Source organism: Pangasianodon hypophthalmus, chromosome 15, assembly GCF_027358585.1.
Source record: "Pangasianodon hypophthalmus isolate fPanHyp1 chromosome 15, fPanHyp1.pri, whole genome shotgun sequence".
In the NCBI taxonomy this organism is placed as follows: Eukaryota; Metazoa; Chordata; class Actinopteri; order Siluriformes; family Pangasiidae; genus Pangasianodon; species Pangasianodon hypophthalmus.
Window position 1 is genome coordinate 3,053,645 of NC_069724.1, and position 19,915 is coordinate 3,073,559.

The following is a 19,915-nucleotide window of genomic DNA, read 5'->3' on the forward strand; positions in this document are numbered from 1 at the left end:
TCATTTATACATTGAAAAAAATTATCTTTTTTTCAAGTCAAAATATATAGAATATATATATATAGACAAATTCAATAAATATTTCTCCTTGTTAGATTGTTTTAAAACATTTAAGATTATTAAACTTATTGATATCTTGATATCTTTTACTCATTTCAAGTTTGAAATTGTCTTATTCTATTTCAAGTGTTTATTTCTAGAAGGAAGCAAAAATCTGTCAATAGAATGAGACAATTTTAAGTTTGAAATTAATAAATGAAATTAATAAAAGTAAGCTTAGTCTTATATTTGTTCAGTAATGAGAAAGATTAGAGAACGTTTACTTTATTCAAGATGTCTCCTGAGACTTAGCAAGATATTGGGGTTTTTTTCTGCTACATAAAATAAACATTTGACAGCTTTCACATTTTTTGCTGCTTGTCCACCAAAATATACATAGTTTTGATTTAGATATATTTTATTGTTTCACATTTTTTGTGACAGTTTCCACTACATTCCCCTCTGTCTCACACTGCAGTATTATTAGTCTGGTGAGGGACAGAAGCATCACATGCCTCCCCTGATAGTCATGAAACTTTCCATTGCACCCTTTGAGCTAGGAGCTTTCTGCCTTACAGTAATGAGAAGTACCACTAATATCATTCTTTCCAGTTTGATCCACATAGATGTTTTGTTTCTTGGTTAGACATGAATTTACAGGTCCTGGACCACCCATTAAAATTTCCAAAGGTAAAAAACATACATACCAGTGTTATATTCACTGGAAAAATCACCTCTGGTGCATAAAAAGAATGAGAAAATAAACATATAGATCGAAGGTTATGCCTGTGAATATTTGTTCAGTATTGCACAGGCCAGTGGAGTAGCTGCCAAGAGTTCTGCTACATAATACATTTACCCTCTTTTTTGGGAAACATGCATTTTCCTCCCTTTTACCTCTCCTCTCACTGACTTCTCATCATTCTGTTGGTCTTCTGGAAAGCTCTTTTCACGGTGTTCCACTTGTAGCGTTGGCCCACGAGGGGAAGGTGTCTAGCTGGAACATGAGTGTCCCCCATGTGTTAATTCCCAAGTTGATGCACAGGACGCCAATTATATTTAGCATGAAGCCAGCCTTTGCCTTTGGAAAGAGCAAAAACACAATTATTCTGATACCAGCAGCATGCGTATGACTGAATGCAAGAAAAAAAAAGCCACTACTGATAAGAGTTGGTTATGTACAGACTTTGATGATTTATATATATATTGCAGTTGAGTTTTGGTAGATAAATAACAAAGATTTAAAATGCTTGTTTTCATGTTTAGCTTAATATGTAGTGTACACAGTGAACATTATAACGAGTTCTTTTTCTAACAGTAATGTTCACAGGTCATAGAGAATAGAGGTGTGCCGCAATGCACTAGGGACTCAACAAAAATTTTACACGAGCAGAACTTTTTTTCTTTCGTGCATGCAAGAAAATACGAAGCTTGCAGGACAAAGAAAGACCACACTCATTAACATGAATGTGAATTGCTGCGTGATGCATTTACAGCGTTCATTCACGCATCCTTAGTAACTGCCTGGTCAGGGTCACGGTAGTTTAAATTGGGCTACAAGTTTGTTTATATTCTGAGAAACAGAACCAACCAAATTTGTTAAATTTAATAATAATTTGTAGAAAATATCATGGGTAGGTACAAACAAAAATAATAATAATAGTCCTGTGCATTTCTCATGTTGAGGCCAGTTATGAACTGGAGTGATGTAGCTGGGGTTCAAGAACTGTCAGAGCCAGAATTCACACACCATGCTGACATTTCTACCTTTTTTTTTAAGTGTAGTGTTACCAGGGGCAGAGAAGTAGGGTTCATATTTAATTAAAAAAAAAACTTCCGGTATAGGCCAGTATTCCATTATTGAGTTTAATAGGGCTGTAGTCAAGAGTGGCATTGTCAAGTCCAAAACCAGGACTAGCCGAGGTCAAGTCAAGACCGAGTCTCAAGGGCGTCGAGGTCAAACAAAGAACGAGGCCAAACAAAAGCAAGACTGAATCAAGATCATGACTGAATACCACTGAATCCTTTTTGAGGCCAAGACTTTACTTCAACTAGTTGGCCTCATTCATGCATTGCACCAATAATTAGGTTGTTTTCTAGAGGATAGATTTACTTTTTGTCAAACTTTGTGCATGCAAAAAGAAAAGAGAAGATGAACATTATGTTGCAAACTCTTGGTCGAGACCAAGACCATATTTAGCGAGTCCAATGCCCAAGACTGACACAAGTCCTATTGCAAATGCCAATAATCCAAGACAAAAAAACCATCAGTCTAAAGTAAGAGAGGAGTGATGTAAGTGTGCCTTTACCATGTCGAGTACTTTGAGGGTGCCGTATGAGAAAGCGATGGCGTTGGGTGGAGTGGCCACTGGCAGCATGAAGGCCAAGGAGGCACTGATGGTGCAGGGCAGCATGACATACAGGGGATGGAGCTTTATAGTTGCGGCCTGGGGAACACAAACATTGTCAGTTTTGTACATTTGGCAATCTGGAATATATCTTTGATATATTTGATATAGCAGGGGTTCTTAATTATTTTTGGATGTTTTTGGATTAAACTCATTCAATTCAAGTGGGCAGTCAAACAAGCTAATAACTAGAAGAACTCAAAAACAAATATAATAACTTTGATAATGATGGGTTGTTATTTTCAGCACCTGCAACTTGGCTATGCTTTACTGATCCCACTTTGAGAACCAGTGCTTTAGAGCTTTCTCTTTTTCATATCTTGTTTGTACATAGGACTGAATGTTTAGTACTGTAGTGCCAGTTCGTTATGCTCTTACCATAGAAGCGAGAATGGGGAGGAAGAGTGTTGTTGTGGCCGTGTTGCTGGAGCACTCTGTGAACATTGCCACCAGAAGACAGAGCAGCAGCGAGATGGCATATGGCGGGATGCTCTGAAGCGGGGCAAGACTCTGACCCAGCCAATCCGACAGCCCAGACACCTTTACAACAACAAGTACAACAACAATATTTTGCACCATCTGCAAATGTCTAGTAATTGGAAGTAACAACAGCTGATGAAGAACCTCAAAGGAGTGGTGAAATGTCATCAAATGTCTTAAAAGTCACCTTGACTTAGCACTATAAGATCATGCAGGACAACTTTTTGCAAATGTTAAGGTTAATAATGCAACAGATGGGCTCTCCAATGGCAAACAGTAAAACGTTCACAAGTTCGACTGCTGATGATGCCACATCCATTCATGGCTTGGAGCCAAGGGAGCAAAACTGGCCATGCTGTCTGGATGGGAGAAGCATGTTCTCTCTCCCCTGTCAATCACAGCTACACTAGCCAATCATGTATGTAGAAAAGTGCAGATAATGCTTCCCTCTGAGTGTGTTACACTGCCCTGTGATGCAGCAGGAGCAGCAGTTTAAGCAGCAGCAACATGTGGTTTTCTGGCTTCATGTGATCTGGTTGGTAGCTGTTGCATAGGGGAGAGCTGGATAGTGGGTGGGAATTGGTAGGTGACTAAATTGGGGAGAAATTGAGGGAAAAAATGTAACCGAAAGTTAATGTAACTGTTAATAGGCGAAAAATAGTGTGGTAGAAGTCAGACATGAACAGTATGACAAATGCAGGGTTATTGCAACCCAGCCCAATATCATTTATCAGTATATCAGTAACTTACATACTGAAAACATATCCACTGTAGTAATGTGAACATTAAATCATTTCGTAAGGGAATATTTGTTTAATATTCTTGATCATTAAAATAAGATTATTTTACTTCAATATGTTATCAAATAAGTAATGTTTTTTTTTCCTGGCTTTTTGTAGTTGTTACATTTCCACTTTTTTTTTTTTTTTACCTCACTGCCACTAGCCAAGGCATATCCACCTCCCAGGAGCAGGACAATGTTCCAGGGCATCCGCTCATGCACCACCTTCCATTCAAGCAGAGCTGAGGGAGCCTTGCGCTTCTTCTGTCTCGGCTGTACTGTGTTTTCTCCTGACAAAAAACACCCTCGGCTTCAAATCACTTATTTCAGGAGTTTACCTGACCATAGCCCTAAATATGATTGATGATGAAAGTACAAAAAAAAAAAAAAAAACTGCAAAAGGATCTTCCTACCTTCTGTTACTTCATGCTGATCTTCCCTACTACCAGAGTGTCTCCATGGTATTTTAGATGGGATGAGGAAGAACAGAGTGGCTACAAGAATGGCTACAGTGCCATCAGTAACAAATCTGTGAAAAAGACATGTAGCATTTTAAGGGTGATGGACATTAGATTAGATTTCCATTTTCTATAGTACTTAAAATACTTAAAGGTGCAAAATGTGTTTTGTTTCTTAGTAATACAAATAATCTGGAAAACACTGTATGTATAACATGCTAAAAAATATATTGTTTGAGCAACGGCATCATTTTGTGGCTGAGAAAACTCAGTTGTAAATCTGCAGTCCGGGTCAGAGTGCTTGGGCCCCCTGTCAGTCTTTTTATAGACACACCCCTTCACCCCGCCCCATCTTTGTTGAGAAAAGAAGACATGACAGAATCCGGTAAGCGCCTAGCGCAACACTCACTCCATTAAGTTTTTTTTTTTCTAAAAACTTAATGACAGGAAATGTAGTAAAACTAGAATAAACATTTGTAACACTTTGCCAAGCTAGAGAAATATATTACTGGGGAATGGGATGAGGTTTGACGTGAAATTACTGACATTCCTCCTGGACATGTATGTAAACAGAACCTGAATAAAGAGCTGAACTGACTGAATGGCTGGCTTTAAATAATGAATCAAGGTAGATGCATTTTTATCGCTTAGAAAGCTTAAAGGTGCAATAGTGTACTTAAAGGTGCAATAGTCTATTTTTTTTTTTTTTTCGTACTTGTTCAAATAACCTGAAAGGTATGTAAAACATGATAAAAAATAATGGTTTAAGCCATACCTTAATACTTAAGTGTATTAAGTGGCTGAGAAAACTCATTCAGAGTTCAGAATGCTTGATTATGTTTGGTTGGGCCTCATGTCAGTCATTTTATAAACACTCAGTATGATGGGCCACCATACATCCTGAGAGAGGATCTTCGTGAACAAGGTCAGAAATGGTGGGTGGATTCAAGAAAAACCATTTTATATATCAAACCCACCCCCCTAAACATGACTAATCTTACCTAATTAACCTTTAATCACTAGAGCTTGAATCTTGACTATTTGTGACTAATGTACCTTTAATAACACTGACCCCGGACTTTACGAAGAGTGTGTACTGGCACATCACTACCACTTGGTGGAGCGCTCTATCCTTTGACCTAGGTTTTATTTTAAACTACAGAAAATAGGAGTATATTGATGTTTGGGATGTTTATGTAGATCTAGTGCTCTAGGAACTTCTTCTCTATACTTCTTTAAAAAAACCACAGATGTGAAATGTGACAATTTTGCACTTACTGTCCAACTTCGTTAAGGGAAGAAGCCCAGCCTGGCATGAATCCTGGCTCTCTGCTGAACCACAGCACCACCAGCGACACAAACAGGAAAAGCACAGCACCTTCAGCGAATTTCATTCTGCCCAGTTTCTTATATTCCTGCTTCATCACTCTGTAGGCCTCCCGGTCATCAACGTTATTCAACCCACAGCCAAATGACTTCTTAAAACTGAAAAGAAACAAAAGTTCAGTACTTGGGAATCTTAGATTATCTATTAGGCATTCCTAGCACATTTTACGGGTTGTTTTTCTGATTTATGACTTACTTCAAACCCAAATACATTAACTGCAGCCACAGCCAGGCCAAGAGCAACATCAACAACATGTTGGGAAACGCAAAGCCAAACCAGCTGGCGAAGTTGATCACATTAGGGTTACGTGGGAAGAGGCTAAGAAAATGAAAACATGGTTAGAAGGAAACCAACATTAAACTGATATGATTTCATTATATCCAAACCAATGAGGAATTTATGATTACTATTTCTGACCTATTTTGCAAATTCTGTGTCCTGGTTTTAACCGGAAACCCTCAATAAGACATTTCTCTGGTGACAAAGCTTAATCTTTCAGTTGGATTGTAACTGCATAAAATAGGGTTGTTGTTGTTGTTGTTTTTTTAACCCTTTCTTGCACAAATAATTTTAAAAACATCCAGATTTTGTTAGATGGTTTGTATCACTTAAAATTGCATGGTTTTAATAAATATGAAATATTAAAACGTAAATTGATTGTCGAAGTGTGGAAATTCCATGAGTGAAAAAGGATTAAACATCATGGCTGAAATAAAAAGAAAATAATCAGTGTGTCAATCAATTTCAGTGTGTTTATACACAAAAATTTCACAGAAAAAATATTTTGGGATTTTTTTTTTTTTTTTTTTGTAAATAGAAAGATTGTAAAGATGTAACCGAAACATGCTGCACTGAGAATAGTCTCCAGAGTGACAGAAATCAGGATATTGATGTATGCTAACAGTCTCAAGTGATTTGGCGGATATTTACATACATTATTTTCCTACAAACTGCCTTAAATTGATTCTCCATAAGTGTGGACATAAGGCATGAAAGGGTTGAACCTCAATTATACATGTCCTTATACAAATTCTCCAAATATACTGTACATTAGCTGCCTGTCTACTGCTGAGATGATCAAAACCATACAAGCGAGTGAAGTGCACTGAGCCATAATTAGCTAAAGAGCCTTACCTATCCATCTGGCCTTGGAGGATAAGGTTTGGCGTGGTGCCCGTAAGGGTGGCTGTGCCTCCGATGCTGGCAGAGTAGCACACACTCAAGCTCATCCCTTTATTCAACCAGAGATACCTCTGTTCCCGAGCCTTCCTTTTATTCTCTGCTACTGAATCCATGGTGCACTCTGAGATCTCATCTGGTAGAATACAGACAGTAACAGTGCAACTGATATCAACATTTGTATTTCACTTATTTAGTATTTGCATGTTCTGGTCCTGTGTCCTTGTTAAATGAAGGGCTCTTTCAATGGTCATAGAGTGTGGATGATAAAGCCAACTGCTAACTTAAACATTAAAGGCATAAACAGCAATTTCTGCTGGTAGCTAAAGCTAGCTGTTTTGAATTTGAAAAATCCACAGCCTCTGCTTTCAGCATTGCCTCCAAAGCGATGCCTCAATAAGACAATCAGATGTTGCTAAAATGTATGTATAGGGTTCATGGTGTTGTCCTTGTTGTCCTGATTTGTTAAATGTTGGTAGTCCACATTATTTGTCTTTTGTCCCATTTTTTTACAGAGCCTGGCATGTTTTCTGCGTAGACTTGGAGTATGAGTACACTTGACACATTTAAATGTAGGAATATCCTATTATACGGTTCTAGCTCTCATTTCTAGCTCCATCCACTGGGGGATACGTTATTTTCCTGTGGTGTTATTTTTTATTTTTCAAAGGATTTTCCACAAGATTGGTCCTGGTCTACTGTACTCTCTGATCTTATGATATGTAAACATTCTGGCACATTAGAAGATCTTCAGCACAGCTAAAAGCTAATATTATAGAGATTTTATATATTATATAATTATGTAATATTATATAATTTCCCACTAGTACAAATAACCTACCTACAAAATGTGCAGAACATGAAAAAATGAATTGTTTAAGTCATGACCTAAGCACAAGTGTACTGTATGTATGTGGCTGAGAAAACCCGTTTGGAAAACTGTGTTATGTGCAGTAGTGCTTGTTTGAGTTTACATAAGCCACTTTTTTATAGACAGTCTCCAATGCCCCTTCACTCTGCTCCCATTGTTGAGAAGGAAAAAACATGGCCGAAATTGGTAAGTGCCCAGCGCTGCCAGATCGTTCTCCTGTGTCTCGAAAAACACATGCTGTGCTTTGAAAAACCTTAATGCCAAAAACCTCAGTAAAAGGCAATGCTTTGGATGAACCACCTTCATAGAAGTGTATGTAATGCTAGTTAACTCTGATGCAGCTAACAATGCTAATGATGCTAAAAAGCACCAGAGCTTAAAAGCTCATGAGAGTTCATTACACTGAAAAAACAGGACAGTGAAGACACTCTTGATCTTTCTCCCAATCAATATGAGCCAAATTTCCACATATTTATAGTGTTAAAACTGCTTTCCAGCAGATGACTGGCCAAGTGCGCTTAAACACGATGTCATGACAGTCCTTGCTAACACTAACTATAGTTGAACCCTAATTCTAATGCTAATGCTAATTCTAGTTGAAAAGGTCTTCCCCCAGACTAAGGTCACAATATAGTAAATTTGGCTTATTGAGCACGAACATAATGCTGATTGATTTACTTTGGTTTTCGGTGTCCAAGGGAATTTTGGTGTTGGTGACTTCCGCCATCTCGAAAGCATGGTTGTCTCTGCCTTCCCTCAGCTCTCGTTCTTCTCTCTCAGCCTCTGTTTTACTGAGCTGCTCCAGCACAGCCTGGGCTATGGGTAGCATCATGGCAGTAGTAGCAGTGTTACTGATCCACATTGAGAGGAAAGCTGTTACACCCATGAAGCCTAACATCAGCCTAGAGGAACACAGAGGAAGGAAAAGGAAAACACATGAAGATACACAGCAATACAGTCATGCGAAAAAAGAAAGTACACTCTCCTTCACTTTTATGTTTTTATTTATTAGGAAAAAATCCAGGTGTTGGAATGGCAAGTCAGAGTCCAGACCTCAACCTCATTGAAATGCTGTGGCCAGATCTTAAGAGAGCTGTGCATGAACGAACGTCCTCAAGCATCAATGAACTGAAGCAATGTTGTAGAGAAGAGTGGGCCAAAATGTCTTTCTTTTTCCCATGACTGTATATATTCGGCTGTGTATATTTTATAGGATGTTTAATGTAGTCTTACAGAGCAGGTCGAACACCCACTAACAGCAGGACCCCCAGGGCGATACGCTTGTGTAAGTTCCAGTGTTCAACCGCTATAGCCACCACCAAACCACCCACGAACAGCATGTTGGTGTCTTTCATGTACAACACACACACCTGTAACAAACAAATAAAAATTGAGGGTCATGAAGCTTTTTGAAGTGAAGTGAAGTGTGGCCAAGTATGGTGACCCATACTCGGAATTTGTGCTCTGCAAGTCCTATCCAAGTACACACACACAGTAGTGAACACACACGCGCGCACACGCACACACACACACACACACCCAGAGCAGCAGGCAGCCTTATTTGCTGCGGCACCCGGGGAGCAGTTGGGGGTTCAGTGCCTTGCTCAAGGGTCTCACCTCAGTCGTGGTATTGAGGGTGGGAGAGAGCGCTGGTCATTCACTCCCCCCACCTACAATCCCTGCCGGACCTGAGACTCAAACCAACGACCTTCAGGTTCATCTTCGGGTTGCAAGGCTGAGACTCTAACCATTAGGCCACGAATGCCCCCTATGTATGTCTCTCTTAAATCTCCATCTAAAGCATAAATGTTTAAGCTAGGATTCATAAATGTAAAGGGGGTTTTAAATCTCTATATCAAAGTTTTCCCTTTCTTTTCTTTTTTTTCCCTTTAATGTGGCATGTGTTAAAGAAAACCACCCCGAAACACATTAAATATGTTTATATTGAAATATTTGAGATGGGCTTGTTGTTTGTGGTGCTAATTTCTTTATTGTTGCTGTATTTTCTTGTGTTATTCCCATGACAAGTTAGCGGTTGTGTGCTGCTCTGAAGTCACAGGTGGACATTGTTGCTGCTAGTGCAGTTACAATGGCATTTAATAGGAGAAACTATATAAACAATATCAGAAATAATGGTCAGTTTCTCTCTTAGCTCCTAAAAACAACGGAGTAAGAGATTCTTTTCTCAGTCACTATTTTCAAGCAATGTTCATTGTCAAATTCATGAGAAATCGAACGTAGAAGTAGTGGAGACGTCTGAGCAAATGTCAGATTCAAAGTCCCAGAATGCAGTGCAGGCTATATAACACAGAGATTCCGCGCAGCTAGTTAGCCATCTATGAGATCATGAGCGTGACGGGGTTGACGGTGGTATTAGCATTAGATTCGAAGCTTTAGAAGCTAATCTGTTTGAGCAGAGTGTACAGATAAGAAAGTGAGAGAGCTAGACAGGCTCTCCCCGAAACCACTATCAGCAAGTAGTCAAACATCATTGTGGGAAACGTACAAAAATGTTAACCAAAGTGAAAATAGACCAATGTCAAAGGAAGAAATAAGTTTACATTTTAAAAAGTCAACTCAGAATTTCATTATAAATTACATTTTGAATGCCACTGAGGATCATGTGCTAATTATAAAGATTAATATGCAAGTCATTCAGGGCGGTCTTTTGCCTTTGACTTTGACTAGCTAGTGGGTATGAGCCCCAGGAACTGTAACTTACATTTATATGCTAGCATTCCTGAGGCTTATGCTAGTCATTATAGTCAAAGCCTTAACATTTATATTATATGCTAGCGTATAGCTACTAGCATGTAAATGAATGTTACAACTCCTGGGGCTCATGCTAGTCACTAGCTAGTCAAAGCTTTAACATTTATAGCCTATAGCTACTCAGAAATACCGAATATTTAGCTAACTTGTTAACAAGCTTTTTCTATGCTAACACTTGTAAGCTAAATTTACTGATTTCACATCTTGTTGGCTTCAGACAGTTCAGCTTTGCTATTTAACAACATTGTTTATTTCATTTTATTTAAGCTAGATGTATTTTCAGTTTACTCACGCTCATGCTAGTTCACTGTTAGCCTGCTCATTGCTAGCAAGTAAAGTAAGGGTTTAACTTGTTCTGCTTTGGTTCTGTTATGTTTTTAGAGAAAATAAACCTGCATTTTTTATGTTTTAACTGACTTACCAGATACAAATTTATTGAAAATAACATACAACCAATTATTATAGAATAATTTTCTGTAGGTCTGCAGACTTATGGTGCAGTCCAAATCTGATTTTCTTAGCTAATAAAAATAGAAGAAAGAAGAAGAAAAACTAATCAAAAAGCACATTAAAACTGAATCAGTAATTTTTAAAAAATGTTCAGAAAAAGCCAAAAAAATCGGAAATGACAAGACAGGTAAACACTCAAGCTGTTCTAGCTTGCTTTTGAACTTTTATTACACGATTTATGGACTTTTTGAGGCTCACAAAATGAAAAATGTTGAGCTAGCAGGACTGAATTCCACGTCTGATATCCATGTAAAGCCATAATTCTATCAATAAGGAAGGTCATATCAGTTATTAAACTTTACTAGCACCTTTGAACCTGATAAAAGCTTTACATGAACCTGATAAAAGCTTTACAGAACAAAAACACTGCCTGCGGCTTCAATTGCCTGCATAGGCAATTAGTAACTGATTATTCTAAATATAATTCTTTTATGAGCTATAAAGTTTAATCTTTTATCACATGTATGGATGTATGGAAATGTGGGAAAGTTCTAAGTGACTTTATTGTTTTCTGTAATTACCAATCACAGGTGTAATTTAGCACACTTTGTTTTGCTGCCACTAAGAGTCTGCTATGAATTAGAAGATAATAGTTTATCACTAGTTACCTTTCCAGACTCCATGATGCCCAGAAATGGGAAAAGTATGACTGGCAACAATGCAGTGATTGCCAGCGGTATACACTCTGTACACCAGTACAGTGCCATCAAGATGATAACATAGCCACAATTTGCTTCCTGCAGTAAAAGAAAAAAACATTGCCAGCTTTAACATCCTGCTAAAGATACAAACAGTAAAAAAAAAAAAAAAAAAAAAAAAACCTGGAACACATAAAAGGCCATGCTGCTGGTTTCTGTATCTGCTTAAAGATATAAACAACTTTTTTTTTTTTTTTTTGCTAACATGCTGACTAGCCCTTAAAACAGTTGTGTAATCTTTTAATCATTTATCTTGTGTTTAATAGTTTTTAAAGATGTCTTATTCAATATTGAAGCATTTTAGGGACAGTTTTACATGACAAATAATATACTGTATTGTTCTGTTTATAATCAAGGTATCCTTTTGTTCATGATATTGCAATACACACACACACACACACACACACACACACACATTTATCTTACTGTCTTTGTGAGGAACTTGACATGATTGAGGAAATTGACATGATTATTAATGCAGCTAATTAATGTTAGGCTACACCTAAATCTAACCCTAACCTTAACTTCAGGAACCAAAAGAATAACATTTGGCTGTTCTAGGTTTTTAAAATAAAATCTGCAGTTTTGTTTGAAAAAAAAAATCCTTGCCAAGATATAAAAACATGCCCCCTTACACACATCAAACCGCAAAAACATCTCACATAACTAATATCTATTATTACACAACATTCTTACATTTTGTACATGTATTATTATGTATATTCATTTTACTTATTATTTTTAAAAAACAATATGAGATCTGCGTTTCTTGCAGTCTACCATATATAATCTTATATACCATATAAGGTATAACATAATCGCTTGTAAACCCTTTGTAGTTCACTATTTACAGTGCACACCATCTGATATTCAGCCATAGAAAAAAAATGTAACGCATCAAAAGTACAGCTCGGTTTTCAGAGTAAGAGTAAGATTAAAAAGTACTCTCCATTAATTCCACATTTAGGTAGCCTATAGTGTATTTATAATGATACACATACAGTTTTTCAGTCTTTCTGGGAAGTTTTTTAAACCTTGTTTTAATTAGTTGAGAGATACAGATACGATTATCCTACTGCAATAATTTAATATCCAGGAATAGTGATTTTATATCATTTGAAACATTGATTCTTTTGTTCCTGGTTAAGTGATAATACTTTAATTATCTGTAAATCATTTATCATGCAACCCTATAAATTATATATTATAAAAAATTATTTGAACTGTTATTAATTGTGCAGTTTCTCTTATTGTCTGCTTTCTAAACTGTAAAAATCAGTCTGCAAAAATGTGTTTTGATTAACTAAGAAATGACTAGAGAGACAGGAACAAGAGAAAATATGCATGATATACTACACATTAACACATACTTACACCAAATCACACTTACATATACTACATACTACACGTATTTCCATATGCATATTCTTACCGATGAAGGATAAGAAAGTGGCAGAGGAAGTATCAGGAAAGGAGTGATGTAGATGATCAAGTAGTTGCGGTATTTCCATAGCCATTGACCAGTTCCTTTCAGGCATCTCCCAAACGGTGCACAGGTTGTCCTGGAAAAATGCATTTTGTGGTTGTAGTTGGAAAACACACGCTGTGTGTGATCAGAGGGAATGAGAGATACAGGACATTACGAATCAAGAGTATATATCAGACAGGTAAAAATTAAACATTAACTTTAAAAGGAAAGGGGCAGGTATGAACTCTGAGAGATGGGGGGATGGGTGGATAAGGAGGATGGAGTGAAAGTGGTTCAGAGATACAGGAAATTAAAAAAAATGCTTTGTTTGTGATCATATGACACTTTCATTTCACACATGTGGAATCAACAATTATGTGACTTGGGATGGAAAATGATTGCACCAGAACTAATTTACAGGTTTAACTCCCTTTATTTGTTCATTTCACTTCCGCTCTTCTGGTGGGAATGGTGGCAGCAGGCTGAGTAGGTCAGTCCAGACTTCTCTATCTTTGGTCACAGATTCCAGCTCATTCTGATGGCTCTCCAGACGTTCCCAGGTGAACAGTGAGATGAATTATCTCCAGGGGGTCCAGGATCTGCCATCCAATGCCTGATACTGGCAGGAGCTGACTAGCGAGCATCCTTGTAAGCTGCCTGAACCACCTCACCTGGCACCTCTCTATTTAGAGGAGCAGCAGCTATATTCCAAGGCTCTCCCAGATTGCCAAGCTACTCACCCTAACACGGACAGAGTAAGGCCAGCAAACCTGTGGAGGAACCTTTTTCTTTTGATCACTACCCACAGCTCATGACCAAAGGTGCAGACAGGGGCATAAACAGAGAGCTTTGTTGACAAACTGAGCTCTAGTTTCACCACCACAGACCGGTGCAGCATCTGCAACACTGCTGCCGCTGAGCTGATCTAATTCTTTATTTTTTCATCACTCACGAAGAAGATCTCTCCCCTCTCCTGAAGACCTCCCCAGAAGACCTCCCCAGAACACCAACAGGGGTGAATACTTACTAAATTAAATTTTTTTTATTCAATATCTTTTTACTTTTTATCTAATTTTTCCCCCATACTCCATTATTGTAGGCTATTTTGTGTAAATTCATGACTTACAGTATAATCACAACTAATTGTGTGAATACTTATGCAAAGCACCGTATATAAAAGTTTTGAATTGCACATGATATTAAAATATTAGCTTGTAAATATACGTTATCTCGACAGCATGATCTTCGTATTATTCAATGAGGAACGTTATGAGCTCACACTTTATCGTGAACCTGTTTCGCTATATTCAGTGCTACAAGTAACTCTGGTAACCCCATTTTTATATTTCAGCCAGTATCCAATCACAATAATCTGCGTTCTTTGATCAAACCAGGAACTTGGAGGTGAAGGTTGCTGTCCTTGCGTCACGGGCGAATGCTTGTGGTTATAAAGTATAGCACATCCTTTAAAGGTCAACAGTTGCTCAAGGGTTTATCTGTGCTGTGAAGGTCAAAGAAATAGACTACTCCAATTTGCAACAGGCATTTTGGAGATTTATACCACTGTGTGGCATAAATGATTAATTCAGTCATTTTGCCGTAATTATGATAGTAAGTTGCACAGATGTTAATGTATCTTAACATGATCTGTAGGGCAACAGTACAGACTGAGTTAGCAGACATAAGTGATAATATCGTATGTGATAGATTACGTAAAAATGCATGACGTTAATGACTGTTGGATGGTCGGTTTGGTGCGTAAAGGTAATTTATCAATTGCTGAAGCTGAGTTAGAATCAGTAAAATATTTCAGATAGTTTAAATATGCTGTTCTCAGCTCTTGCGATGGAATGTTTTCAGCAGACAGTCCAGTCTTAGTAATCTCTTCTTATCTGTTCTTTTCAGCATTGCTTATCACGATAGTTCTTCTTTGAAGTGTGCTGTTCCATTGCTATAGTGTTTCCCAGTCATGACCTTTTTATCATTTGCAACACTTTTTTTTAATCATTTTTTTAATGTTCGCTGACATGAAACATTACCATACCTTACCCAAATAACCAGCTTATTAAGAACTCTTCATGAATTATGTTGGACTTGGGAACACTAAACTGTGCAGTACTTGAGGACAAGGACAACACTGCTCTATTAGCAGATCAGCAAGTAACTGAAACTAATAATCTGTCTGTGGTGTTATCTATCCAGAATACAATACAGAATGAGTAATGAATAAAGTGAAAAAGAGATAGCATAAAAAGAAAAAAAACACAATAGAAAAAATGGACCCAGTAAAGCACAATACTAAAAAACAAGGAAGTGATGTTGACAGAAGGTAATATTTAATTAAAAAAAAAAAAACACCCTGGTGGGCAGTTTATTAGCCAAATAATTATAGTCTAGATATTGAATTCCTGCACACAACTGTGCCAATGTCAAGGTTTAAGTGTGATATTCTGTATCACACTCAAATATCTACACAGTAAAGCCCCAGGCATGCTTCAAAACAAGAATAAAAATATCTAAAATACCTCTAGGTGTAGATGAGTAATGACTAAAAGTTATCCACCAGTGCCATAGACTCCCTATTTTTTTTTTGGAGATCAGCAGTTCAAATCCAGACCATGCCACAGCCATCCATGGCCAGAACCCAAGGGAGCAAAGTTGGCCATGCTTTCTAGGTTGAAGGAGCATACTCTCTGTCCATCACAGTGACACTAGCCAATCATAGGTGTCTGCGAGTTCATGAATGCGGAAGAGGGTTTCTACCCTGTGACACAGCATGAGCAGCAGTTCAAAAAAGATGCAGTTGGTTGGCTTCATGTGTCTAGGCAGAAACACATGTTAATAACTTAGGCTGAATTTTGAATAATATCTGATTGTGGCTTCAAAAGGAGTGAGAGAGTATCGCTGATGCTCCAGGTTGGTCCTGGTGCTCTTAACAGATGTTCCAGATCAAAGATAGCAGTGTTTCTCTGGACCAAAGCTCTCACAGTGCACCAGACACTGAAATCCATGTCCTGCAACCAGTTGACCATGTAAATTGGCACTTAAACTAACAAAAATACACAGACAGATCAGCCAGACTCAAAGGTGAGAGTGAAAAGGTATGTTTTTAACCTAGATTTAAGAGTGTCCATTGGGCCATAGCCTAGATCCAGGAACTGAGAAGGCCCAATCACCTTTTCCAAAGCCAGGAACAAGTTAGTGAGAAGAGATTCTTTAGCAGACCTTAGTTTCCTTTGAGTAGAATGGCAATGGAGAAGGTCAGAGATATAAAAACAAGTTGCCATTCCACTGGGGACTTTAAAAACAAAAAGCAGTGTTTTAAATTTTCTCCTCTATTTTCCAGGAAGCCAGTGAAGTTATGCCAGAATAGGAGAGATAAGATCTCTCTTCCTGTTTCCAGTCAGGAACCTGGTAGCAGCATTCTAGAGTAAATAAGTTGTGAACAGGATAAAACTCATTGTGAGATTCACAGTTAGAGGGAGTTACAATTCTCCAAATGAGATGTAACAAATGCATGTATAAAAGTTCCCATGTTTCTAACAGAAAGAAGAGTTTTAAGTTTGGAAATGGATTTGAGTTGGAAGCAACCACCTTTCACTACTGAATTAATTTGCTTGTTAAAACTTAGCCATCTAACATTTAATGTCCATGTAACCTAACTCCAGGTAGACCTGCCAGCATTTAATATCTAGGTAATCTAAACCCAGGTAGACCTGCTTCACAATACACAATGGATCTATTATATTTAGGGATCCTGCCAAGCCATGGAGAATTTGCCCTGGCAAGAGGGAGTGTTTTAACACTTCCAAGGAACTGACTCTCTGCACCAAGGTTCTATAGTTTAACACCAATGGCAAATCAGTCCTTACTAAGTCCTTAGAAATGCAGTGGACCATGGTGTCAACTACCAAAAAAGAACTTCATCAATACTTCGTCTAAGGAGAATCATACAGATCCAATGGAAACAACACGTTTAGGAGTGAAAATCTCTGCTAGCGGACAAAACAGCAGCCGACAGACATGGATGGGCCATACGCTCCGCAAGAATCCCCAAATCAAGCAGAAAAGTGGATGACCACGCAATATCTGGTGCCAAGACCTGGTGCCAAGACACTGGACTATGTCTGGAGCAAGCTGGAAAGAAATGCCAGGGCAGGGATGACTGGAGTACCCTTGTCAGTGGTCTATGGCCCAGTTGGCTTAAACAAATGAAAACTGACAACTAACTAATGTTTCCACAAATACAGAAGCAAAAGCAGGTTATAAGCTAAATGCCAAAACACCTTACCAAATCTTCACAGTGCCAGTACGTGGTATGAAAGCAACATCTACTTTGCAAATGTTGAGACTGAATAGAGTGATTAGGGGCTTTCTTTAAAAAGTGCAAGATCCAGGACAACTTTCTTGGCACCAGAATAAATAGAATAAATATAACCATTTAACTAAGAGCCATTTCTCACACTAGAGGCCCCCAGTGAGTAAATTTTGTGTTTTAACTGTCAGCTGGCGTATTTACCTTCAAAATAGTCTTCTGCTCCACAGCAGAGACAACAGTTCTGACACATGCCTTCACCTTGCTACTCTGGTAAGAGTTATCCTAATTGCACGGGCTCATTAGAAGGAAGAGTCAGCAACTTAATGTGGCCCTGTTGTAGGGTTAACAGTCTGTCTGCTGCCCCTTTACTGCCTACAGGGTGATGAAACCTGATGAAAAATGGGTAATTGAGTGGAAGTGCAGTTACTTCACAAATAGTTCATTGGTTGAAGCCATTGAACTTGATTACTCATTTTCAAATGCTGTCTACTGGGCATAGGGACCCAATTTTTTTTTTTAAATTGTCTATTTCTATTCTAAATGCAGAGTTTAACCACTTGTTTTCTAAACCTAACATGGCTTTAGGTGGAAAGTAGAAGCTCATTTTTAATTAGAGTTTAATGCTTAATGTCAGTATCTAGGATATATAGTTGGAAGTACATAGTCAGGATATACAGATAAACACAAATGAATTAGACTATTGATATATCATTATTAATTATTAGCTGGTACTCCTAACCATATCATCATGTGCTCTCATTAATCAACATTCTTTTGGGTCTGTGATAGCCATGCAGTGATACATTATCCCGTGTTTCGACACTATTGAGGTCGCTGTCTCTGACCTGTGCAGTGTGTTCCTTTCTGCTGTGTTCCTGTTCCTTGGTTATTATATAATCCAACTTGAAATGCTGAATTTGAATCCTGAATCTCTGAAGATTGAACCTTAGTCAAGAACACCTTAGTCAAGTACACAACCCATGCTTTTCAAAGTCTCTGACATTTCTTTTTGTAATTGTTATATAAATGAAATATATTTTTGCAGCTCTTGTGGAAGCATTCCTCAATTATGGAAACATCCTGACAAACTATTTTGATAAAGAAAAAAACAGCATTGCCTTTTTTCACAGAAGTCCAGGTTCACCAAAACTAGACAGATGAATATTGTAAAAACACCACCTGGTCTTTTTCCAATCTGTCCAGTTTGGATGAGCCTGTGTCCCCTGTAGCCTCAGATTCCTGTTCTTGGCTGACAGGATTGGAACCTGATTTGGTCTTTTGCTGTTGTAGCTCATTCACCTCAAGCTTCGACATGTGCATTCTGAGATGCTTTTCTGATCACCACGGGTGTAAAGAGTGTTTACTTGAGTTACTTTCTGTCAGCTTGAATGTGTCTGGCCATTTTTCTCTGACCTCTCTCATCAACAAGGCGTTGCCATTCAGAGAACTCTTCATGTTTTTGGGTTGTTGGTTTTTTTGCACCATTGTGTGTAAATTCTAGAGACTGTTGTGTGTTAAAATCCCAGGAGATCAGCAGGTTCTACAATACTCAAACCAGCCCTTCTGGCACCAACATGCCGTGGTCACTGAGATCATATTTTTTTCCCAATTCTGATGTTTGAGGTGAACATTAACTGAAGCTCTTGACCAGCACCTGTATGACCTGACTTTACTCAATATGTGTGTGGGCATGTGTGTGTGTGTGTGTGTGTGTGTGTGTGTGTGTATGTCTGTGTATGTCTGTGTGAGAGAGATAGAGAGATAGAGAAAGAGAACTTTGTTTTTGTCTGTTCTGTGTTGTTTGGTCATTACTCATGGTTCAGGGCCAAAGGAAAAAAAAAAAAAAAAAAAAAAAAAACGCTGTTGAAGGAAATTACAAATTACCAGTACTGTGTCACAGATTAAAAAAACTACATCATTTATATAAATACTGTATTATAATGTTCTAAATGTCCAAAGTGATAGAAGGAATGATAGTTTATTTAGAACATAATATGATTTTATTTTCCATATAGTCACAGTACCCTAATGCACATGGCAGCTTTTCTGAGAAAACATTCCTCTCCATATTTTTCTCAGGCCAATGTCCTGGTTTAAAAAAAAAAAAAAAAAAAAAAAAAGAAAAAAACATCTTAAAAAACTATTAATCAGCACAGCGATTGTAAAGGACCTTATCTATGAAAGTTTTTAAGAGGTTAAAGGCCTTTTTTTTAAAAGTGTGTACAAGGGCAATGAGGAAGAAATAGTCAACACACAGGTAATAAATTGGCAAGTGGTTGTTTACTGTAACTCAGAGCTCAAGTTATTCAGGCCATTGCCATAATGATTAAACTAAAGCTCTCTTTATTTTTTATTTCAGTTTTCAGTGTCTGTTTTGATTAAAGCCAGTGACTAGTAATAAAATATTTTTTTCATTATCATAATTCAAGGTTACTTATTAATATATTGTGCAAAAGTCCAAAAGTCTGCATGCAGTTTGTCTTGTATGGTTATTTTATGTCAGAAGAAAAAGCAACTTTTAGTCATTTTCAAGTATGCTTTTTCCA

The 19,915-nt window shown here is 37.7% G+C and overlaps 1 protein-coding gene across 1 annotated transcript; it reads right to left on the bottom strand.

Annotated features, from left to right (window-relative positions):
* Nucleotides 1–308: 308 nt before the first annotated feature.
* slc13a2 (solute carrier family 13 member 2) lies at nucleotides 309–13,224 on the bottom strand. Its single transcript, XM_026938636.3, has 12 exons — nucleotides 13,016–13,224; nucleotides 11,494–11,622; nucleotides 8,837–8,973; nucleotides 8,282–8,505; nucleotides 6,688–6,868; nucleotides 5,749–5,871; nucleotides 5,445–5,651; nucleotides 4,122–4,237; nucleotides 3,859–3,998; nucleotides 2,826–2,987; nucleotides 2,349–2,486; nucleotides 309–1,120 (listed from the first exon to the last, which is right to left on the bottom strand). The coding sequence occupies exons 1-12, from the start codon at nucleotides 13,157–13,159 to the stop codon at nucleotides 989–991; spliced, it is 1,833 nt and encodes a 610-aa protein (XP_026794437.2). The 5' UTR covers nucleotides 13,160–13,224; the 3' UTR covers nucleotides 309–988.
* Between the last annotated feature and the right edge of the window lie 6,691 nt (nucleotides 13,225–19,915).

Coding starts and splice junctions, on each gene's coding strand:
- slc13a2 (XM_026938636.3), bottom strand. CDS start 13,159: ATGCATTTTTCCAGGACAACCTGTGCACCGTTTGGGAGATGCCTGAAA. Junction 8,974..11,493: donor GCATCATGGAGTCTGGAAAG/GTAACTAGTGAT, acceptor TGTTTGTTACAG/GTGTGTGTGTTGTACATGAA. Junction 3,999..4,121: donor TCAGCATGAAGTAACAGAAG/GTAGGAAGATCC, acceptor GTTTTTTGTCAG/GAGAAAACACAGTACAGCCG.